The sequence below is a fragment of the Pocillopora verrucosa genome, chromosome 12 (genome assembly GCF_036669915.1).
Source record: "Pocillopora verrucosa isolate sample1 chromosome 12, ASM3666991v2, whole genome shotgun sequence".
In the NCBI taxonomy this organism is placed as follows: domain Eukaryota; kingdom Metazoa; phylum Cnidaria; class Anthozoa; order Scleractinia; family Pocilloporidae; genus Pocillopora; species Pocillopora verrucosa.
In genome coordinates this window covers 16,433,650-16,458,146 of record NC_089323.1, presented here as the reverse complement: position 1 = coordinate 16,458,146, position 24,497 = coordinate 16,433,650, and the positions used below count along the sequence as shown (strand labels likewise).

General features: G+C 36.7%; 1 protein-coding gene across 2 annotated transcripts in view; it reads left to right on the top strand.

The window, feature by feature from the left end:
* Positions 1-634: 634 nt before the first annotated feature.
* LOC131783246 (receptor-type tyrosine-protein phosphatase S) overlaps positions 635-24,497 on the top strand; it is a 34,848-nt gene continuing 10,985 nt past the window's right edge. Inside the window, exons 1-22 of one of the 2 annotated variants that reach the window (XM_066159509.1) lie at positions 635-751; positions 5,627-5,818; positions 6,408-6,552; positions 8,770-9,083; positions 9,328-9,472; positions 10,521-10,781; positions 11,328-11,501; positions 12,510-12,647; positions 14,704-14,904; positions 15,354-15,664; positions 16,398-16,545; positions 17,275-17,577; positions 17,884-18,180; positions 18,701-18,997; positions 19,463-19,566; positions 20,014-20,206; positions 20,442-20,544; positions 20,882-21,140; positions 21,335-21,383; positions 21,973-22,093; positions 22,771-22,910; positions 23,941-24,092. In XM_066159509.1, the coding sequence (XP_066015606.1) occupies positions 6,483-6,552; positions 8,770-9,083; positions 9,328-9,472; positions 10,521-10,781; positions 11,328-11,501; positions 12,510-12,647; positions 14,704-14,904; positions 15,354-15,664; positions 16,398-16,545; positions 17,275-17,577; positions 17,884-18,180; positions 18,701-18,997; positions 19,463-19,566; positions 20,014-20,206; positions 20,442-20,544; positions 20,882-21,140; positions 21,335-21,383; positions 21,973-22,093; positions 22,771-22,910; positions 23,941-24,092 (3,780 nt within the window). In that variant the 5' untranslated portion in view covers positions 635-751; positions 5,627-5,818; positions 6,408-6,482. Of the gene's footprint in view, positions 752-5,626; positions 5,819-6,407; positions 6,553-8,769; positions 9,084-9,327; positions 9,473-10,520; positions 10,782-11,327; positions 11,502-12,407; positions 12,648-14,703; positions 14,905-15,353; positions 15,665-16,397; positions 16,546-17,274; positions 17,578-17,883; positions 18,181-18,700; positions 18,998-19,462; positions 19,567-20,013; positions 20,207-20,441; positions 20,545-20,881; positions 21,141-21,334; positions 21,384-21,972; positions 22,094-22,770; positions 22,911-23,940; positions 24,093-24,497 lie in introns of both variants that reach the window. The other variant, XM_066159507.1, reaches the window with a different exon arrangement.

Here is a 24,497-nt window from a genome sequence, read left to right as displayed (position 1 = left end):
AAAATTCCTTCAATTTCTGTTGTGCAATTCAAGGTACAAATGTCCAAATTGAACGGAATTGGAAAGACTCACCAGGAGCGTATATTTGTTGTAGAACTTAAATTAAAACTTCGCTCGCTCTTTCACTATGAACAAATTGCTCGAGAAAATTCAGATATTAAATGAATGAAAGTTCCATCGTTCAGTTTAACTGTAACCAAATACCTCACGTTTCAACTTTCTGGGTACTTTTTGTGAACGATTAAAATTAATTGCAGACGGTTTTTAGGCCGCTTGTCAACCAACGTAATGACACTATTGTTTATACAAATTCATTCTGAAACCAATATTTTTCGGTCAACCAAAGTGATTTTATAGAGAGAAAAGAGAGGATTCATAAGTTATTTATCGGCTTGAGGTAGTGACCGACGTGTTTGCTTAAAAATACTGCCCAGCCGGAAAACGAGGTATATTTATGAAAAATGACAACGAAAGTTGGGATGTACTCGGCGACTCACGAAAGCGTTACCGTGGCCCGTGGGCAGAGATAGGAAAATACTGGCCGGGTAAAGAACCAATCAGATTGCAAGATTCGTTACCGTGCCCCCTAAAAAAACAATAAAAAAGGTTATTGAACTGAAACATCAGGTGTCTGCAACGTTTCAGTTTCTCAGTGAGTTATGAAGTAACAACAGCGGCGAAATGTCGGAGTTTGATTCCGGGCTGTACTTCCAAGTGGCTTTCTTCGCTTTTCTTATTCCTCTAGGTTCCGGTGAGTTCTCTATCATTTATAATCTGTGCATACGAGTTAAGATCTCAACGAATTCACAGATTGTTTTTCGCAGTGACTCCATAGATATGAAGTTATTAAATTCCATTTCATTGCCGTCAATTGACAAACTGTCGGGTCCGACCGAAAAATCCCATGTGAATTCAAACATCTTCTTTAAAGCTGAAACATCTGACAAGTTATTTTATTTTGAGAGAATGAGTCTGGAGAATTGTAGTTGCGATTTTCAAACCTATCTGGCATAGTATGAGTTACTTCCTGGTAAGGGATAAGAGCGTCTCACCGACTGACCTCGTCGCTCGTCTTTTCTTAGTTACGTAAGAGCTTGATCTTCTCTACTTGGCTTCACGATGTTTATGAAGCGGTAGCTTGAGAGAGATCTGAACTTTTTTCGGAACAGAACTAGCTCGCTTCGTTATCGATTAAAATATGACGGTTTCCTAATTACACGGTCATCATTCTTAGAAAGGCATATTTGAAAGCCATGATCACATGAGAAGTAGTTTTAGAATTTGGACGATTTCGACTGCCTTCCTATACTTTTACTTAAAACAGTTTCTGCATCATATCGAGCTTTTGCTTGAATTTACGAGCTGTCCGATTTCTTGAACACAAAGTTGTGTCAGTATGTAAATCTGGCGTTTTTTTTTTTATTTTAAGATTCCATTTTAGTGTGCAAACTAGTTCGATACATTTACTGCCATTTAGCTTCTGCTGAAGGCATTGGATAAACATGTAATGACGATTATTCAATAAACCAGCGTGAGCCAAATCAAAATGGCAGAGAACTTCAAGAACAAAGTAAACTGAAAGTTCAATAATGTTAATAGGTTTGTCGTGACTTGGCATATCACTGTCGACTATTGTTTTAACAAATGAGCAGGCAAACACGGCCAAAGTGGAAAACTGTCTGACCAAGCGTTGGAATGAAGTCGTATTCATCACTTTACTCAAACAATACACCATAAGCAAATAGCAAATACAGTTCAAGTTAAACAAAGAATGAACTCAACTCGCCTCAGACGTAGGTGTTTAAGAGGCGATCTCTGTAAGAGCGGTCAAAGATATTTCGCATCGGGAAAAAGTTTTCCCTCAAACTTTGCCCAATAAACTATCTTTGGTAGCAAGTAAATAAAACCACATTAGTTTCTGGAAATACCGCGGTTAAAATAAAATTTTTAGAGCTCTCAAAAGTCAAAGCTGCTAAAGGCCCTTTTTTGACCTCTTGCGACATCGAAAATTTCAAAAGTTGAATACCCTGGTCCTCGTATCACACCGCATGCAGCAAAAAATCTCTTGTATATTTTTGTATTGTGATATGTTAGGTGAATGAAAAGTATTTCAATTTTGATATTGTTTATTCAAGGGTTCGTCATAATTTATTTAAAAACACTCGTTAGACAGCTTTTTGAAATTGGTCAAAAGTACTCTTTCCTTCTTGGTTGATATTGCTCAAGTCCAGACCAGACCATTGAAAACTCCACTTGATTTCTTCTAATAAGATGTTTGGCTGCAGAAAAATATAAAAACATCTTGCACTTATTAATTTTGTTCGCCGCAATGACTTCAAACTTTCAGCGATTTTGCTAGCGTGACAGCCGATTATGCAAATTAGTTCATTGAACAAACTCCGACCGTTTTATATAAGTAGCTCAATAAATCTTAGATTTTAACCATTTTAAGTTGAAAATATAGTAGGACAGAGCCTTTAGACTACACCGATTGATACTCTAAACATTTCAAAAGGCCAGAATTCGACAAATTTTACCCTCTCGTGACGAAAGACGTCAACAACAATGCATCGAATATCATAATTTGATTAGCGCTCGCTTAAGATTTTAATGGCAAACTCTTTCTTAAAAATTTGGCTTCTGCTACTTCATGCATATTTGAGTTCTGACAGGTTACGCTATTCAAACCTGTATGAACATTTCAGAACCAAACTACAGGATTCTATTTAGTGTAACCGGCGATAACAGCACACATTGAAATACACCTTGACCAGTGACTCTGTCACGTAATTCCATCGTATAATTGTCCTGAATACCTCTCAAGTCCAAGTAAAGCAGCGATTGCTCGAATTTCTAGCTGACAGGAACAAATGATATTTGGTCGCCACACCTGTCTGCATAGCAGTCGCTGTTCATAACTTTGGAGAGTTCTTGTGAAAAAGGATATCGCATTCGCATAACGTCATAATTAGACTGCATTACAACTCCACTCCGAAATCATTTCCTCCATTTTTGCAAGAAGTGTTGTCTTTGTATCTCGCATTTTGAATGCGAGCTCAAAATGTTTGCACATGTCTCTTAGTACCTTGACTTTGAGGCTGGGCAACCTTTACCCTCTTGCCAACGAGCACACATCATAGACAGCAAACATGATTGGATTTTTCAGTCCTATCTCATCCATTACTGTGCTCCTGGCCTCCCTCAAACACGAGTACTGCCTGACGTTTTGCGAAAGCCGTACACTTGCACCTCTCTTATGAAGAGCTCATCCCATGGAAAGCTGTGAAGCACTTGTCAAGGGTTCTGTGGCCGCTGCAACCAGTTCAGTCGAACCCTCTAATGACAATGACTGAAAGTGATGAAAGTGATGAACCCACTCCCTCTTAACTTTGCCATAAAGACTTTCAGTCATGCTCGCAGACACAGGACTTACATGATGAACCACCAAGTTCATATGAAGCTCAAGGTCGGATTCTGTGACGCAGGATTTTTTTCAACAGGCACCTCACTCTTCGCCTGTGCTCTTGCCTTCTTTATTTGTCTATCTGAGAGGTTTTCAAATGGCTGATGCATGCGTTTAAGCTCGTTAGCTGAAAATCTATCGGCATAAATACTCAGTATTTGAGTCCTAAGTGATTTTGTGGGAGCATTCTGATAGGCGGCCTTAAGGGTTTGAAGGCCAACATCAATAGCTGTCTTGCACTTCTCTTCATGGTCCACGACCGCTTGGAATAACGCTTTTCCATCTCTTAGAGCAATGACATCGCACACCAGCTGGCACGCTTCCCCAGCTTTTTGTACAAACTCAGATTTTTCGGGAAAGGAGCATTTTTCCCTACAATCTACTTGGGATTCCAAATGTGTAATCCTGGGCTTTTGTGCAACATCGGCGAGGCTATCGATATATGCATTTAAGACTTGAATTGGATCTATGCTAAAGTTCTGAATAGAACTGTCTTAAAGACAGGTGTGCAGACAAACTTTCTCTTATTCCAGCCGACTAGAATGCTGATCCAAAAAATGATGTTATCGCTGCTTTATTTAGAAAGGAGAAGGATGTACCTCCTCTTGACGCTTGATTGATCTAAATTGAAGCCGCCCGGTAAGATGTGGGTCTGTAAGCCCTATAGACAGTTTGTTGTTGAAGATTTGGTTTAACGAACATCAGAACGTTCGTAAAAGCTAACCACATGATGAATTTTCGTAAGAGACTAACTCTATAAAGAAATTTCGTGAAAAACCGACCGTGTAATGAAACAAAGCAAGAGTTATGAAAAATTTTATCTTGTAAATGCAGAATTGAACGCTTCTACACTGCATTACTATACTTAGCCTTTGTTGTGTAACTGATGATATTCGCCCACATATTAACGGGGCACGGAAACACACAAACCTTTATACAAACTGTAGGAGTAACGCATGACAACTGAATTACCTGATGTACTGGTAATTGCTCATTATGAATGAAATTACATGCAGTAGAATGTAGAAAGGAAAATTTTGAAATAACTCTGAGTCACATTTAGCCATGTTGCTCTTAAGAGGAAACGATTTACCCCGAATTGTGGCCTAAAAATTGGGTAAAATGTATGGGAAGTCGAAGAGATGGAGAAGGAGAACGTGCTCTTTAAATAGAGCAACCAATTTCAATACTGTGGTAGGAGTTGAATAAAGCAATGCACCGTTGAAAATGATTATTTTGTCTTTCCACAGTCCATGTCGGTATCTTTTCGAACCAAACGATGCCTCGAAGGAAAATGTGTGGATTTTTTTTATTTATGTTTCGAGTGAAGGATTTATTTTGCCTCTGGAAAATGTAAGCAAAAATAGAAATACCAGGAACATTAAATCGCCTTTTTTCCTCTTGATAGAAATTCTACGACCAAATCTTTGAGTCGTTCAATTGAAAATATTAGATAGTTTTAGATTTACAACCGCATCATGGACTTGAAATATTACTGAAGGTCTTGTGACAAGTACCTTCACAACAGTCGCAAAAATATATCGATACAATATCAGTCTTATGCCTGAAGCGTGACGTCGTGGACTCGGCTGATCAATCACCTGCTTTGTCTCGCCAATAAAAGAATGTTTTTGACGTCAGCAAATGACGTTTGCCTTTTTCTTGCCAAAATTAAATCTATCAAGTATGTGCTCCTATTATTTGTTTTAACTTGGTTAGGGTGGCTTAATAAAAACACCTAAACCTTGACTCTGATCATTTCTTTGAAACCGATCGACCAGTGCCCCCCTTTTTGTATCACCCCAAGCAAGATGAAGTGAAGGGATCGATTGGATCGCCCCCCCCCCCTCCCCGCAAGTGATTCTGTGCCTTCTTCCCTGAGGCAGATCAAGCTATAAATTCCTGCAGAACAGGGGTAATTTTTTCCGTTTTCCAAACAAGTGAAATAAAGGGGCTCGCGTCTCCACTTGCCTTGATGAGCCAAAAAAACCGCCTCTTCTGTAGGTTAACTTCCTGTGCTGTCAAACAACTACTTTCGAACATTTTCAAACAGTTTTCGGGTCTAACGTAACATAATATGCAACATTGGCGATATCAGTTAAACCTTACGGTTTCGTATCTTCTCAGTGGTCCGTTTATCTGTGTTTTTGTTGTAAATTTTAGGAATACAGAGATTGTAGGGTTGTTTTTGTGAAGGAGTACGTTTTTTCAAAATTGAGATGGATAATTAAATTGGAAGCGATTGTTTCACAAGAGATGTGCTGGAAAGAAAAAGAAAAGAAAAGAGGAACAAAGATGGTCAGTGAAAGTGATATTCAGACTGATTAACTCTCAGGATCGACCAAGGTAAAGGAGGTAAGTTTCTAAAGAAATTGTGGTGCTAGGTCGGTAGGGGGTATAACCTGATAATTTGGTTTTGTCAACTGAGTTGATAATGTAAATTGGCCACCGTAAAGAGTTTCTTAAGAGATTCTCTATAAACTGTGGACCTACCTTGTCAAGATACACAAGTGAAAAAACATTCCCACGCAGGATATTTGAGCATAGGTTTTCCTTTCTAGATTCTTACAAAAAAGTTATTTCAATAAAGATTAACTTTAAATGTTTCAGCACACAAATCATGATTGACAAGTTCATTTTATAACCAGTGACGTTCGCACCAAGAAACAATGAAAAACAAAGAAATAATTTAGACTTCCTGTAATAGTGCAACAGTTGCGGGAAAAACACCAGAGATTGTTGTAGAAAGTTTTCAAGTCATTTTTTTTTTTTTTTTATATTCAGAAATTATTTTTAGATTTCATGATTGCTTCCGTTGTCTTTTGCCCGTAGATCATCCTTAAAATAGTGGAGTCTAAACCCGTTTTGTCAACGCGTGATCTTTCGGTTAGCTGCTGAAATTCCGGGAATATTTATGATAATGAGTTTAATTGTAACTTGGCAGATGCGCTTCAACGGAGATGGTGACCTTTTTAAGATGCAAAAGGCTATTGAGTTATGAAATAACAACAGCGGCGAAATGTTGGAGTTTGATTCCGAGCTGTACTTCCGAGTGACTTTCTTCGCTATTCTTATTCCTCTAGGTTCCGGTGAGTTCTCTGTCATTTGTAATCTGAGCATACGAGTTAAGATCTGCACAAATTCACCGATTTATTTTTTTGGCAGTGACTCCTTAGATATGAGATAATTAAATTCCATTTCATTGCGTTCAGTTGACAAACTGTCGAGTCCGACCGAAAAATGTCAAGTTAATTCTATTATCTTCTTTAAAGCTTAAAAAATCTGACAAGTTATTTTATTTTGATAGAGTGAGTTTGGGAGAATTCTAATGGCGATTTTCAAACGTATCTCGCATAGTATGAGTTACTTCCTGTTCAGAGGTAACAACGGCTCATCGACTGACTTCGTCGCTCGCCTTTTCTTAGTTTCGTAAGAGCATAATCTTGTCTACTTGGTTTCACGATATTTGTGAAGCGGTAGCTCGAAAGAGATCGGAACTTTTGTCGAAACTTTTGTCGGAACAGAACAAGCTCGCTTCGTTATCGATAAAATATGACGGTCTCCTAAAGACACGGTCATCGCTCGAGGAGAGGTACCTTTGAAAGCTATGATTATAGGAGGAGTAGCTTAGAATTTGAACGATTTCGATTGCTTTCCTTTACTTTTACTTCAAACAGTTTCTACACCATATCGAGCCTTTGCTTTAATTTCCGAGTTGTCTAATTTCTTGAACACAAAGTTGTGTCATTATGCAAATTTGGCACTGATTTCAAAATACTCCATCAAGTTTCCATTTTGGTGTACGAACTAGTTCGATACATTTACTGCCATTTAGTTGCTGCTGAAGGCAGTGGGACAAAGATACTATGACGATTATTCAGTAAAACAGCGCGAGCCAAATCAAAAGGGCAGAGAACTTCAAGGAAAAAGTAAACTGAAAGTTCAATTATGTTAAGAGGTTTGTCGTGACTTGGCATATTATTATTGACTATTGTTTTAACAAATGAGCAGGCAAACACGGCCAAAGTAGACAACTGTCTGACCAAGCGTTGGAATGAAGACATGTTCATCATTTTATTCGAACATTATACCATAATCAAATAGAAAATACAATTTGAATTGAAAAAAGAATGACTCAGCTCGCCTCAGACGTAGGTGTTCAAGTATTCGATGTATATTCATGAGACACGACACGGAATAACCATAAAATAAACAATCATAAAGTGTTAATAGACATTTCATTCCTGTTAACTCATATAATTTGCTTCCACGCCGAAGGACTGAGATTTGCAAAGACCTTTCATGAAAATCCCGAATCGAGGTGTAGCTCTGAAACAAACTTCAACAACAGACCAAGAATTTGAAAAGCGTTTCAGATTAAAGTGACGTGTTGCAAGGAGGGCCACAAAAAATATGAAGAAAGATGTTCTTAAAGCATAGTGACCATAACCAAAATTTTCTTTCTAAAGTGAAATTTTGAAATGTGTCCAATTGAAAATGTTCTGGGAGTTAACTAGTTTCAGTAAATATTAGGGCACACTTCACCAATCGTTAGTCCAATCGATGATGTCATTGATAAATTTATCATGTTAAACTACTCTTTGGGGTTTCACCAACGACCAGCTAGAACAATTCTGTAGGGCCTGTTTACCAGAAAGTGGGGGACCCCAGGTTATTGAAGTAACCCTCATAGCTTTGGTTAGAAAATAGTCCGTGTTTACACCCAATCCTACAACCCCGGGATCCTGGGGGTGAGGTTGTTAGACAACATGTGAAGGGTGCGCAATGCCGCTACCAGAAACTGGGATCATTTACACTCCCTCCACGGTTCACAATGAATAAATCACTACAGGATTTAGCCTACGGAATTCGAGATTAATCGGCTTCAACCTGCGTTTGCACTACGGCCTTTTATCTTTGTTAGCCTTTGATTATTTCCTGGTATAACTCCTTAAACTATGTGACGATCCCTTTTCTTAATCACGTGACTAGCTTTGCAAGCTGAGTTATTTTTCCGCCAAAATCCAAGATGATGGCATGGTTACTAAGCATGCCACATTCAACACTGGAGGACAGTAATCTCATTTTGAACCGAGTTACTACATCTGTTTCATAACTTAAACGATCATAAAACGCCTAAGTATCCAGGTAAATAACAAGTTAGTTTTTCGGGCTGAATATGTTCTGAAGAAATGGTATCGATAGTAGAAATGTCGTACAAGATATTAATAGTTGTTCATTTACCTTGAGTTAATATGGTTTTATGTCTTATTTTATAACTTTCTGTTTTTAACTTTTTTTTATAGGGGTATGTATCGATTTGGATCTTGGCTTGGAAAATGAGAGAATTTCAGATGGTAACATAACCGCTTCTTCGGCAAAAAATGCCAGCACACCAGCCAAGAATGGTAGACTGAACTACACATCAGGATCATCATGGTGTGCAGGAACAAGTGACACTAACCCATATCTACAGATTGATCTACAGACACTTCATATCATCTGTGCTGTGTCTACTCAAGGGAATTCTGAAGCAGATCAGTGGGTGAAGACCTACAAACTACAATTTTCCATAGATGGGACAACTTGGACGGACTACAAGGAAGTTGGACAAGTTAAGGTGCAATGTTTTCTAAGTAATGACAATTTGAGTACAAAAATACAACTTGTTTTACATGTATTTCATGTAGTGAAAAATACATGAACATTGTCCTCACAAATCAGATTTTTCTGTACTAACATAGGCTGCCTTTTGTAACAATCTCATTTTTTCTTAACCTAGTCACCAATTTACTTGAAGCCTACAGTAATTTTCATTATGTATCTGTAATATTATTTAATGTTATAATTTTTGAAAATCTTAGGTCTTCATGGGGAATGATGACAGAAACTCAGTGGTGAAGCATGTTGTTTATAGACTGCTGACAAGATATCTGCGTTTCTTGCCACAAACTCACCAGGGTGGGGTGTGTATGAGAACAGAGGTGTTTGGAGTGAAACAAAAGCCAGGTATATGTGCAGGCATGATAATATTACATAACCAAAGGAGATGCAATATATACATTTCATATATCACCTGCAATACCTGTGGGCAATATGAAGTGAATCCTATGTTCTGATTGGCTACCTGAGCGGGCAAGATGAGCCAATCTTGCCTGCTCAGGATTGCTTTCTTTGATTCTGTAGAAGAAAAAGTGGACTTATAAAGTTAGTAACTTTTGCATAATTTTAGCAATAAAGTCATAAAAAGTGGCAGAAGACAGTCAAAACAAACAAACAAAAAAAAAACATAAGTAACCTTTGTGGGTTTATTATGTTACAAACACAGCTTTTTTTTTGTGACTCTCGAAATAAACAAGTTGTTCTTTATTCTACTTAAATCGAGGTGTTTTTGCTATATACATGTAAGAAATCCTTTATTGATCATGCTTGTTCAGTTTAGATGGTGGGATATTAGCCTGGTTATTTTTTTGCATTTTTATTGACCTGCACTTTATCTTTGTCAATAAAAAAAAAGAACTTGGCCAGTATACAGCCATCTTGACCTCATGCTTTGTCAACAACCATTTACATATGTAGATTTTATATTCTGGTATTTTTTGATACTTTTTGAAAGGATTTGCTTCCTTGGAAAGTTATTTGTTCAAACTCAAGTTTCTTTGAGATTATCTTTGTGGAAGGTTTTGTCATCGTCAAGTCTGTAATAAATTTCAAATTTCATACTTACTCTACAGTATATAAGACAGCCCAAACACTTGATACAAGAACTAACTGACTTGAGCTCAAGATTTATGACTTTATCAGAAAAAACCAACAAGTATAGCTAAGCAGAGGCTTGGCAAATTTTACATGACACTATTTGGGTCTGAGAAGTGTAGGTATAGTACAACTAAAACTAACAAAATAGGCTTGGAAGGAAAGCAAAGAATTTAGGGAAATAATTTCATAGGTAACTCTTTTTCTTTTGTTTTACAATCTCTTGAGTGGAACTACTCTGTGGCAGTTGCAAGTTTTTCCTGGTCCATGTGGTAACATTTTCTTCAATATCTGTTCACAGGGAACCTTGCCCTCGGGAAGGCTACATCTCAGTCTTCAACATTCAACAAAACTGGTGACAATGTTTATGGTGTGTCTGGAAATGCAGTGGATGGAAATTCTGACACTAATTTTTTAAAAGGAAGCTGTTCACATACTCAGAAAGACAACCCCAGTTGGTGGAGGGTTGACCTGGGTTCAAACCTTGTTGACGTCTCTGAAGTTCATATAGTCAACAGGTTCTCACAGCATGTGGTTACTAAATACTACAAAATAACATTTGGTGAGTTTTGTGATCCACTGATTGAATAAGAGGTCAACCATGCATACATCATCTTGTAATCAACTGCTAAACAACAAGACAGTTTAGATGTGACAGAAATTTGTGAAACCTTGACCAAGCTGTATTGACCTTGTTATTAATTAGCCCAGATGTTTTGATCTTGTAATTGCTCAGTCAATATAGGGCTTCTTCAGTTTAAGATTTCCAGCAAGGATCTTACTCTTGGTTACTTGAAGAGTTCAGTTAGTAAATGTCAATGCAGGGACTGGAGTTCTAGAACCAGGGTACCCAAGTGTCAGCACTAGTCTACACTTCATGAGGGACACTCAGAAGTTTACCCCTAGTAATAATATTTTTACCTGGCCAGTCTATTAAGGCTACTCTGGGACTTGCATAATGAATGTGATGAAATCCTTGTTTTTAATATGCCAAATAACATTTCCATGATGTTTTCTTTACTGGAGAGTCTATTATAATTAATTAGATATGCCACATAGAACCCAACTCTATATATAATTCTGACTTTTAGTGCCTCATAATCTGCAGGTAGCTCTCCTAATGTTGCGAGCAACACCCTCTGTGAAGGGCTCTATGATTTTCATAACTTCACCGCATCAGCTGTTTGTTTTACCAAGCCACTGAAAACTGGTAGATATGTTGGCATTTTAACCACACAAGAAGAAAATCTTCAGCTGTGTGAGGTGGAAGTCTATTCACGTGGTAACTTTTCACTGACTCTTTATACTAAACTTAATACAGTGGTGAAGTCCCTTTTCCTCTTTTGAAAATTGACTCATCCGAGACTTTCATGTATCTCAAAACATATACCAGTACACTCTTATTTTAGTTGCATGTTGAGTGTGCAAACTGTATTTATGATAATTACTACAGCCAAAAGTCACATTGAATTTTAAGTTGCACAAACTTGAAAGCCTTGAAAAGTTCTCCTGAGTTAATAATTATTTTAGGAAACAATTGAATGTAATGAAAAGTAGATAAATCAACAAATGCCCCTTGAATGGGTGGTTAAATTGAGACTCTTGTCTAATCTCACAGAAACCCTTTATTTGGTATTTGAAGATATGTGTTATGCAACAATTTTCCTTTCTTGATATTTGGGTCTCAAAATTTACCTTTTGGTTTGTTGCCTTAATAAGTGTAGAAGAATGGTGCAATTTATATTCCAGTATGTCAGCAATTTTAAATCTTCAATCAATCAAGCAAGCAATATAAGTATGTCATGATTAATTAATCTGTTAAGTATCACATTGTAGCTTGAGAATGGTCAGTCCCTACTAAGTAGAAAAAAATGCCATAATTACAATGGAGGTTTTTTTTTAAAATTTACACCTACACCTGTACATGACTTTTTCCAACATTGAAATTATTGTGTTTCCAGCTTTTTGGCAAAGGCTGGTACATCTTTTGGCTGTTCAAAATGTAATATCTACCATCAACCATTTTTTTTTAAAATACTGTTTGTTTTAATTTTTCCATAAAATGTACAGTGTAACAAACATATTCAATACAACTCAACACAACTGTCATTCAATGATCAGTATGTAGACAGTAATCATCTTTGTCCAGGGAAACATTTCCTTTTTGTATGTGTAAATTTTCTCCTAGAAAATCTGGCATTTCAAAAACCAACATATCACCATACAAGGTCAGTAGACAATGGCACAAGTGATAAAGCGGTTGATGGAAATAGCAATATGATCTTTGCAGATGGATCATGTACATTTGGGGCAGGTGACCAGTTTCCGTGGTGGAGAGTGGATCTAGGACAAGATGAGTTTGTAACTGAAGTCTATATAGTCAATATACAGGGTGAAACTCGCCTGGGTAAATTTGAGATCAGAGTTGGTAGGTTAATACATGTGCAGTAACTATTACTTTTGAAGTAGTCATTTATGCACTCTTAACTTAATGTCTTCAGGAAAAAAGGGGAAAATGTTATGCTGTGGTTTTCAGCATTGACAAAAGCTGGATTGGACTGGATCAGATCACAGGCAAGATCAGGATAGGATCACAGTTTGCGTCATGGGTCACATCACGGATCACTTCACAGACCAAAAACAAAATTTGGAAAAATAAAAAAATTATATATCATTTTTTTAAAAATGATAATGAATAAAAAATAGGATTGAACAAATTTAAATATGTTAATTTTAGTTAGAAATGTTGTGTGACAAGCCTGATTGAAATCTGTGTGACTTAAGAAATTGCTTTACCTGAATTGCTCACATGCATTTCAGCTGTCATATTTAAACCATTCTTACTACTCACCTTGCCCCTTCTTTTGCATGTGGTTAGTGATATTGAATAAAGGAAAAGTAACTCATGTGATGATATTAAAAAAAGAAATAATAACTGAGTGGTGAAATGATATGTACCTCTCGCTTGCCTTTGTCTATGACAGCACTACACAAAGCTCCTTGACACAGCCGCGAAAGTGGCTGCATGAAGTTTTGAGGCAAAAAAATTTCCAGTGGGACTTGCACTCTATTATGTCATGTAGACTTTATTTTGAGGTAATTTGGTATTATTAATGAGGTAATGATGCAAATTGGCCATCAGTTTTTTAAAAGCTGATATTTGTAGCGGTAGCCCTTTGTCAGAGGGAAACATTTCTTTGTCATTCACTATGACAAAGGGCTAACACTTGAAGCATCATGTTGAAAATCTTCAGGGTGGCCAATTTAATTACGTTATCAATTCAGTTGATAGTACCAAATTACCTTGTTATACTCTCCCACTGACACAGCACTATGGTTTCCTCAGAAATTTACCCTCATTTATTAATATATTTTATTTATTATTAAATTATTTCAAAACAATTTTATTATTTTATTTTTCAAATCTTTTTTTTTGCGGTTGGTGATCCAATCTGTGATCTGGTCCGTGATCCGATCCAATCTGATTGTGGTTTTGTCAAGGTGTCCACATTCTTACCCACAGCCACAACTATTTCTGCATGAACATGTATCATATAATTGCTGTTAGGTTCAGATGTTGATGTTTTGATTTGACAGTTGTACACATACATACTCATTCAAGGTTGTGCTCTGCTTGAGCCTGGTTGCAAAAAGGAATTGTGTTTTAGCTTCATGCAACTGTGGCTGGCTGTGCTCATTTTACTTTCTTCTCAAGTTTGATGTATGATTGTGCTCATTGGCTAAAATCATTAGTTTTTCATTGTTCCAAATGATTTAACAAGAAATGGCATAAATGTAAATATGTGCTATTTTTTTGATTAAGTGTATTACTTTATAATCCATTTTTATGCTTTTGATTCAAATCACTCAATCATACATTTACCAGTGTAAGAATGAAGTTTAGTTCATGAAAGATTTTCTCTGTGCAAATTAGTCATGTTTCCTTGTCACTTGAAATATTGTCTTCACTGAGTTTTGTGACCTGTACGCAGTTTGTTATATTTTTCCTGAATAAACTCAGTGATGATGAAATGACTGCTCCCAAATGACAGCAAGGAGGAATCTTAAAGTTTATAATTTCAAGGAACAGGAGCAGTTTTGATAATTGAGGGGCTACATAGAAATTTAAGTGGGAGCTCAGTCTTGATGATGTGTAAAATAACTGTCAGAGAATCATGAGTATTGGCAGGGATTACATAGCTTATTACAAATAATAATGCTAATAGCAGTATCTATTTCTGGTAATTAGCCTGTATTACTTAGTATCATGCCTTTGTTATGTATAACTTTTGTGAGTCAATCTAGCCTACACACTAGAAAAAGGGCAGATTTTATTGAGGCAAAGGCTCACCAGTGAGGTAAATCTGACTTGTTTTGAAGGTGAATATCACTATTTGATCAATATATATGAATTATTTTACGGTCATCTCTTTTACGTTGTTTGTACTTTTTATCAGTGATTTATTGTTATGGTATTCTTTCAGGCACAGTATCAAGTATTACTGATACTAGTATTACTAGTCCCAAATGTGGTCAGGTAGCTACTTATGACGTCCCTTCAGGAAAAAGTTTGTCATTCTTCTGCCGTCCTAGTTTGAAAGGAAGATATGTCACCATCAGGGATCTTAGGAATGGTCCTTCAGGATTCAATCTTTGTGAAGTTGAAGTGTATTCAGAACAAAGAGGTATGGCATATCTGAATATTTTGAAGAACTACTATTAACTGCCACCTTATTCAGCTGGGGTTCCAATCTGCATTCTTGGGAAAATTTGCCATCTAATTTGTATATGTAGACATGTAGGTACTTTAATATTGTTAAATAAATGTATAGTGGCAATTTGTAAGAATCCTATGGGTGTGTGTTATTCTGGCCGCTAGAAATTATACCGATGGTGTTTTTTTCTTTAATTAGAGGCCAAAAGTTGACAAAGATAATTGTTTTTTTATTTCTGAGCCTTGAGTTTGCACTGAATAATGACAGTTCATTACACAAATACCTCAAATTACTGATAAAATCACTTGGGGCATGTTTAGATGGTGCAGTTCACTTATGATTGTTACTTTACATGTATGATAAACTGATTCTCTGGGTTGAAACCACAGTTTATAGTAATTATGATTGTCTTTTAACAGCATGTCATAGTCAGGCCATTGGTGTGACCAGCAGTGATTCAATTCCGGACAACAGCATCTCAGCCTCAATACATGCAAATAGTAACCGCGAACCATGGTTTGGTCGTCTGAACAAAATTAGCCGGGGTTGGGCACCAGGCCGTCTGAATGATCCTGACTACCTACAAATTGATCTGTTGTACGATTATGTTATCTGTGCCATAGCTACCCAAGGAGCTAATGATATCAATCAGTGGACAACAAAGTACATAATTCTGTTATCATTGAATGATACCACCTTTGACATTTATAAAGAAAACAACACTGAGAAGGTCAGTTTGATGTAATTGAAATGTCATGCTAAACGTGGTTGATTTTTTTTGTAATTTTTTTAATATTTTGCTCATGCATTTATTTACATAAAAGTACACTTTAGCTTAGGTCTTATTTTATGTAAGGCAAAATAATAATGGACAGTTACCTGAGAGCATTTGGGTTTGTGTAAAGTTGAACCAGTTTTAATACCAGGTCAAGTATCAGAGCTGGGAAATGAGTGAAAAAACTGAAACAAGCTTCATAGGTCAGGTCTTTCAAACTTTGAAATGATTTTCTTCTAAGGCGTAATGTAGATGACTGTATGATAACCTACTAACATCAATAGTTGGTGTGGCCCACAGCTCTGATTTAAAATGACTCATTTTGCTCGATCAAATGATTTAGAACTATATTAGAATTAGAGGAGTAGATTATCCTCTTTCATCACTGTTTCAGTGATTGTGTTTGTTACATTTTTAATGATTGGATGTAGGCTTGTGGAAAATTCAAAGCTAAGGAAATCTGCTGTCACTTGTGCATGGAAAGTTTAAATATTCTTGTACTTACAGTACAGCTCACACTGTATGCAAAAAGCAGTTTAAAAAAAGTGTGCACAGGTGTAGTGTTATGGATGAGAAGTGAATAAACATGTCCATGTTGATCACTGTTCATTTTTATTTATTTGGACACATGACTTGCTTTTGCAGAAAGCATCATTCAGTACTTTTTTGGCAACATTTGATATTTTAGGTCTTTAATGGAAACTCTGGTGCGAAGGAAATAGTAAAACATGGTCTGAAGGAGTATGCTTTGGCGAGGTTTATCCGTTTTGTGCCAACAGAATATTTTGGTCATAAGACATTAAGAGTGGAAGTTTATGGAGTGCTTCTATCAACAGGTACTAATTCTATTTTCTCTGTACCATGTACCATATCATTGATATCCTACAAGTGTTAGGAAAAAGTGGAAGGGGATATTATGACTTACCTTACTTATTTAGAATGTTACATAAAATCTCACAGCCTATACTCATACACCAGGCAAATACTTTATCCACACCCATATTTTCAAATAAAATGTATTTTTTCATATCATACCACAGAAAATATAGCCAATCAGAATTCAGGAATTCAATTGTATATATGGTGGTATTGTGCCCACTCCTCGTATTGTGTGCTCTGATCTTATTCCTGTCAAAATCAAGCATGTAATACCATTTCTAGTGTATTTCAAGTGCTGTTTGAGTCATGTCAGAACCAAATTCTTCCCTCAACATTAATGTTCAGGTAATGACAAAAAACAAGTGACTTGTGGGATATTCCATGGTATACCACTCAGCATTGCATTGCATAAGGAAATCAGATTAGCATTTAGTCACATCTTTAATGGCACTCATTTAATCCATCAGGGATTCATGTAGTCACTTCATGTCAGACTTGAAAGAGCTTGAAATTCTGACTTGCAAGGTTTTAGGGAGGACACAACCACTGTGATACTACAGAAATAACACTTTGTCATTATTAACAACTTTCATCTTTGTTAACCAATTCAGTTCCTTTATAGGCACATGACCATTGTGAAACTGTATAATTAAAATACCTTATAATCATTTTATTCAACACTCCAGTTCCATCACAAGCTCCGGGCAACTTCACTGTGACTGCTAAGTCATCTACTAGTCTACGAGCATCGTGGGCATCACTGCCAGAATATGCCAGACATGGAACAATAACAGGTTATAAGGTGTTTTACAGACAGAAGGGCTCAGCGAACAATTCAGTCGTGGATTCTGTTATTGGAGCAGGAATTTTAAGTAAAGATTTTTCTAATCTTAACAAGTATACCAAATATGAATTTCAAGTGTTGGCCATGGGATCTCGTGGTGAGGGACCAAAAAGTCCTGTAATGGTTGGGCAGACACTGGAAGATGGTAAGAGGCTAAAACTGAATAGTGCAGGTTTTAAGAAACAATTTTTCCAAAAAAACACACAGCTTTTTTTCATGAGACTGGAATATACTTCATGTGTACATCTTGCCAGGTTTATTGTATTGATATTATGCATGATATTGTCAGAGTTAAGCTATTATAATTATTAAGAGTTAACTGCCCTCTGCAGTTTAAGTGAACAGGTAAAAGTGCATCATCTAATTTGTAAATTTTTTTCTATGAAAGATCAAGTTTATTTCAGTACAGTTTAAATAATAACCTTTGTCTTCCATTTCTTTACTTCTTTAGCACCAAGTATTCCTTCAAATCTTTCTCGCTCTGAGATAAAACCAGATAAACAAGTTGGTCCAAAGTTAAAGCTCACCTGGCATAAGCCAGCAGAAGAAAATGGAATTATCAAGAGTTACACTGTTTTTTATAGTCACGATGAAGATCCTCATAATATTAACACTGAAACCTTAGGAGGAAACATGTTAAGTTACACAGTAGATGTGTTAGGTGGGGCCACCTATCAGTTCCATGTCAGAGCTGCAACGATCAAACCTGGACCAAATGCAACCTTGTCTGTTACTATTAATGATTATGGTAGGTGTAAATTAGAAAAGATTATGATCAATAGGCCAGTTTTGATATACTAAAATTCTAACATAGCTCCATTTTGTTTTATTCCCCTCACCCTCGGTGCCAAGTTTGAATTTTATTACATTGAAAATTGCCTATCAAATTCACTTTCAACTTTAATGTTATCTGATACGTGTAGATGGTAAGTTATATCAAGGTAGACAAATAGAAAACAGCTGCATTACAGGAGTGGTACAGGAAGGACTCTCCTTATCAACTCCAAGTTCTTTCCAAGATACATGTAGTATTGAAGGACTGGTGAACATGATTGTATTCAACATGAATGACTACATACCTAAAAAAATAAAAATGTGATGAAGGGGAAAGGAGGAAAGAATTACTGAAATACAATTTAGATAAACTTTGAGGATAAATTTTTGATCAAATGTGATTCAGAAATAATTATTTATTAAATTTTTTTGTTCAATGACAGACAGCTGACCATTTATCTGAATTGGTATATTTTTTTATTCCCTTTTGTCAGAACCCAGTATAGCACCAAATGTGTCTTTCAGTAGACTGAACCAAACAACCTTCAATATTTCGTGGTCACCTCTGACAAGAAAAGAGAGTTATAGCAAAGTTATCTCATATGAGGTCAAGATATCATTGATGTCGTCTGGAAGTCGACAAAAGAGATCTCCAGCCAACAGCAAAACTGTTAACACAACAAAAGCATTTGTTATCCTGTATGATATTCAGCCTTGTTCCAATGTGTATGTTCGAGCATACACTAAAGCTGGCCCTGGACCATATGGTCAACCCTTACCTCTGGAATTGAGTAAGTTTCATTTTTTTTCGACAAATTAAATGTAGAGCAAGAAAAATTTTTCTTCAAACTCATTAATGTAGACTGCATAGAAGCTTGATGTTAAGTCTGATTCAAAATCACCAGTAAGAGTAAGAAAATCAAGGCATTTTGGCTGTCTTTGGTTGTAGCTTAATTTGGTTAATATCGAGGAAATTGATAAATTGAATAGGGAGTGATATTCAAAATGCACCCCTTAGTGTACTCAGGGAAACAAGTTGCAATGTTTCCCATACCTTCTTCATTGCAATTAGCTGTACATTTTTTTCACATTCACATTATTTAATTTATTCTTATTACAACATGGACTATTTGTACAAATTAAAAACCATAGAAAAATAGGAAATTAGTAGAAGTGCATTTACTGAATACACAAAAGAAGAAACTTACTCTGGAATCTAAAAAAGCTATGTTACTTACACTGTTTTTATTCGTAAGATGTACCAAAGGCACCCAACAACCTGAGGGCAACAGACTCCCAGTCAACAAAGATGACACTGGAATGGGAAAGACCCCAACCTGCTATGGGAGAAGAGTGGAAGGTAAAATTCTTAATTTTTAAGTCTACTTTGCTGTAAAAACATGAATTTGACAAATTTTAATACAACTCTTTTAAGTTGAGAATCAGAAACTGCTATTTTTGCGATTTTTGTAATTCCTCACTTAAAGAGTGTTTTTAAAGAAGTACAGACGGAAGTGACTTCTGTCGTAATGAGTATAATGCATAAGTGTAGTAGAGTACTGGTACCATCAGTATGACTACCATGTAAGAGCAGCCACTGTAATGTACTGTAATAAGTGAGGGGAGTTCTATGTACATGCACAGCTGTATGTTGTTTTGCATGTACATGCTACAACTCCTTTAAATTTTTGTTTTGTGCTGCGATCATGAAAATGCACGTCCACGTGGGAGATTTTATTTGTAAATAAATTAGTGCAGGTGTGGTATTTACTGTATCTGCATTTGACTCAATTGTTTGATTGTTAAGGTTGAGTACTCTGGGAAAAAGTCTTACAACAACAGCTTTTCACACGAAGGCAGCAAAGATGTACAGGGAACAACAAAATATACCCTTGATAATTTGGTACCAGGTACCAAATATGACCTTCGGGTGTATGGAATCCCAAAATGTGGAAACAAAGGACTCCCTTCATCTTTGGAAGTAGAAACAAAAATAGGAGGTAAGCAATAACATGCAGGTAACGGTTTGACCCCAAGAGTGACTAACATCTAATTTCTCCTTACAATATCATCCCTGAATCACACAATGTTGTCACAAGAATAAAGGAAATGATCATCTACTAAAGTAGCTTCTGATTATTGAACAAATCCTCCTTATTAGCGCCTTAGAATATGCATCTTGAAATTGATGTAAACATTTTGCGAATCATGTTATTATATTTGTTTTCTTCCCAGAGCCATTGGCTCCAGTTGTACTATCACTGACCACCAGGAAGGTCGCTGAGTCACAGGCTGAAATTGAACTTTGGCCTGCTGAACAAAGGAATGGTCCAATAAGGTGACTGTTATTTCAATAATATTTTAGGTCTTGTACATGTAAACTCTTTGTTCTTAATGTTTCATTGATCTTTGTGACGCTTGATCCGAATAATTTTTGTTAATATACACCACTCCGGTGAATAGGGCCTCTGCACGCACTGATTGGCTAGTTGGGAAGTGAATAATCAAGAGTTTTATTTCCGACCTTTTTTCGGTATCCTAAAAGAAATAAACTTGTTTTTCGTATTTGTGTGTTATATACTAGCACAAGTATTCACGTCAGTGTCGGTGAAAGTGGTGGATATTTGCCTCCACTTTGGCGAATAATTGTTAATAATTGTTTTTCAATATTCTAGTGCTTATCAAGTCATTGTTCTGAGAGTTGTTGATGGTGTTGAGGAGCTTCCCGCTGATTATAAATCACAGCTGGATGGTTCAAACAAAGACGGATTGAGCTTTTATGTTGCTGCTGAGATAGAAAACAGTCCAGCATATGAGAAGTCTTGGAAGTTTACCATTGGTGACGGAAATTCATATGGACGTTTTGTAAACAAAGAACTTAAGAGAGGAGATGACTATATTGTTTACCAGAGAGCCATAACAGAAGGCAATAGTGTAAGTAACTTTAGATAATTATGAACTGCACTACATGTATATAAAGCAGTATCCAATTGTGTCTAAAAGCCAATCTGATTGGTTGAAAAAGGTGGCGCGAATTGACAGTCTTTGGTTTTCTAAAAGACAAATTTGTTACTTCTGTCGCAAAAGAAGTTTGATACTAATTGCCATGAATTTGATGTCCTTTCTAGTACGTTTATGGAGAGGTCAGCAAAGTCGCTAAGATTTCTGTTGAAGCAGGTAAAAGTTACTTTTCTTAATGTTGCTTACGTTATGACGTTATTTCATAAGAAAGGAAATATTTTTTATAGAGCTTGTGGCAAATTTCACAGAGTTCTGTTCTTTGTTTCAGTCGGAACATGTTCACTTGTCAGTTAATGGTAAGAATTGGCTATCTGTGACATCGCATCTTATTTTTGCTGGTAATGTTTCTCGCAGTCAGAGTGCGAACCGGTCTGGAGAAAAAACGTGGAAAACGAGATTATATGAATAAAAGTGCATAATATTTCAAGCATTTATAGTTTTTTCCCCGTGGTTTTCGAGTCTGAGACGAGGAAAGTCGCGAAAAGTGATTTACAAAATTTTTTCTTTTATGGGCAAGCCGAGAGAAAAAAAACAATTATAATTGATGTTTTTTAAACATTAGTTCCCGATAAAGGGTAGTGATCCAAAGTCTCAAGATACACACTTTATTTGGAAAAGAAGAAGAAAAAGGAATTGAAAATAATGTTTATCATCAATGTAGTAACAATTCTCCGTATAACTTTGAGTTTACTTCAGAGTAGTTCTTTCAAAAGTGAATGTTTTTATATTTTATTTTATTTTTCAGTGGTAGGAGAAAATGACAAATCCGAGGGTTCTGGTCCAAACGCCGCAGCTGTTGCTGTACCTGTAGTGTTGTTGCTACTCCTTATTCCAGCAGTTGTTGTTGCAGTGTTCTTTTACCGAAGGTGAGTTAGTACCGCTAGAAAAAGGTATACAAGGTGTAGTTTTTCCGTCAAAAGGGAAAAAGGTAAAATAGAAAGGTTCATATTACGACTAAAATTCCCTCTCACAGTATACTTCTTTACTTCACTCTTCCTCTCGTTACTCACCTTACACTTTCGACATTGCTGTTCCCAGCAATATGCAGGACGCTTATCACATATGAAGCTAATTGTGACTCATCTTATGTACCTTTGAGTTCTTTCTATCGCAGAGGTAGAGCATCGGAGCGTAAATCTGGAATTCACTTCCTAGAGGGGGATCTGGTTAACAGTTATAACCTATGTTGCCGTGTGTCGTTCAGTAATAAATCACAGATGACATCAAAATGTGGTAAAAACGAAAAAGTGGTATTCGAGGCGCAACCAAGCGTGTCACTGATGTTCTTCCACACTTTGACGTCATCTGTGATCTATTCCAGATGAGACTCATGGCAGCATGGAATCTATTTGTTTTATATGATAACAAATCAGAATGTTGTTAATGTTGACGTCATCTCCTCGTCTGTCCTCCAACAGATCATAAGAACCAATCAAAAGGCGTTCATGATTCAGCTTATATAATTTTTACGATACTCCACGTTCGTGACAAAAACCAACCACACCTTTCGTTATCCTTCTTTAAAAAAAAAAAAAACTAATAGGAGGAAGCAATCACGACAGGAGAGTGATAAGCGCGAGTTTTCAGTTACACTAAATGACGTCCAGAATAGTCCAGTTCCTGGCTCAACCGGAGCAGTTTATGAAAACCTGAATTTTCGCGCTGGCCAAGAACAACAACAAGGTATGATAAACGTTTAACTCGGTGACGTGCCCCTTGTGTGGTTTATGTCATCAGAAACTGAATCCTAGGAACACCCTTTTGTGATCAAACCTTCTGCTTAGGTAAGGTGTTTAGTTATGGACGAATGCAAAACTTTTAACAGGTTTGGTATACTTCGACGTCTCTAACACCCTCTACACCCCTCTATTTTGCTTTTTATTTCCCTTTAATCTTCCTGCCTTCGTTATTGCCAATCCTAGCATTATGCCAGGACGTTTGTCACACCTGAATGAACACTAGCTCACCATATAGTTCTGTGCTGGTCAGTGGTAGAGCTTTAGGGCGCAGAATCTGAGCGCCCCAAGTTTGATTCCTCATGGGGATTAGACTGTTTCTTTCTTCCGTGACTAAACGAAAAAACATCTTTCTTTACGAAGTCTCCCTCGTGATTTCTAAGATCTGATCTTTCACGCGAAACTATTACCAAATCCAGTGACACTATTACTCAAGCTCAGTGACTGGTTTAACTCTTTACTCCCACGATTGAATTGGTAATTCTTCCTACTCACTGCTATACATTTCCTTGGAGATATAGAGCTGTGAATTTTGAGGTTTATCAAGATGAAACCCTCCAGCTGATAAACTTGTTTATCCTTAAAACCTGTCAGCAAGATAACATATGTGAATCGCTTGGAAAAATTATATGTTCATCACCTATGGGAGTTTAAGGTCTCAGTAATGACCCTGACTTAACAGAATCAATTGTAGTTTCTTTGTTAAAATTAAAAATGACCCCTTCTCCTCATGTTGAAGAGTCAGTTGAAAACGTTCACCCTTTCCCGTAAAATTTTTAATGTAATGGTGGATAAATCCGCTGTAAGAAGCATGGAAGACTACTCCAACAACTGGTCACGCGCACTTTCCTGGTTGACCGATATGAACAGCCTATGTTCACATCCCAATCCAAACCTTCCTGGGGAGTTTTCAACCAATGATACAAGTGTTACTCTATCTTACGACCTCTGAACTCTCTTTTTTTTCTTTTTTGTAGATGCTGTGGATGCATCCCCGCCCGATGATGAGGAACTTGTCTACAGTCAGCCTGAGGATGGTAAACCCAAACCAATTCCAGTGAATGAGTTTCCATCATACTATAAGCAAAAATCAGAAAATGGAGCGATTGTGCTGCGAGATGAATTTAAGGTAAGATATGTAATGCCATAGTTCTTTCAAAACTCAAGGAATCATTTTTTTTCACAGATAAATTATGGGCTCTGCTTAGTAGACAGGGCTAAATCAAAAGTCAATTTGCGTTGGACACCGCCATGTGTTAAACCACAACTCGCGGTTCAAAACGAGACATCTGCTGCCCTGTTTATCGAAAGAAAATCATTAATTTACTTCAGAATAGCTCCAAATTATTCAAAGGGGCGAGAAAAAAAAGATAATTTAGACGTAGGTGTGGCGTAGGTAATCGGCCGGAGTGGAAAGCAGGTTTTTTCAATCGCGTTGTTTCCTAATGAAACTTTAGGCACATTTAAAGACCATTCTGGAAAGGAAAGGCTTTTGTTTGAAATCTCAATACGCGGGCGGTGTTACATGTTCAGA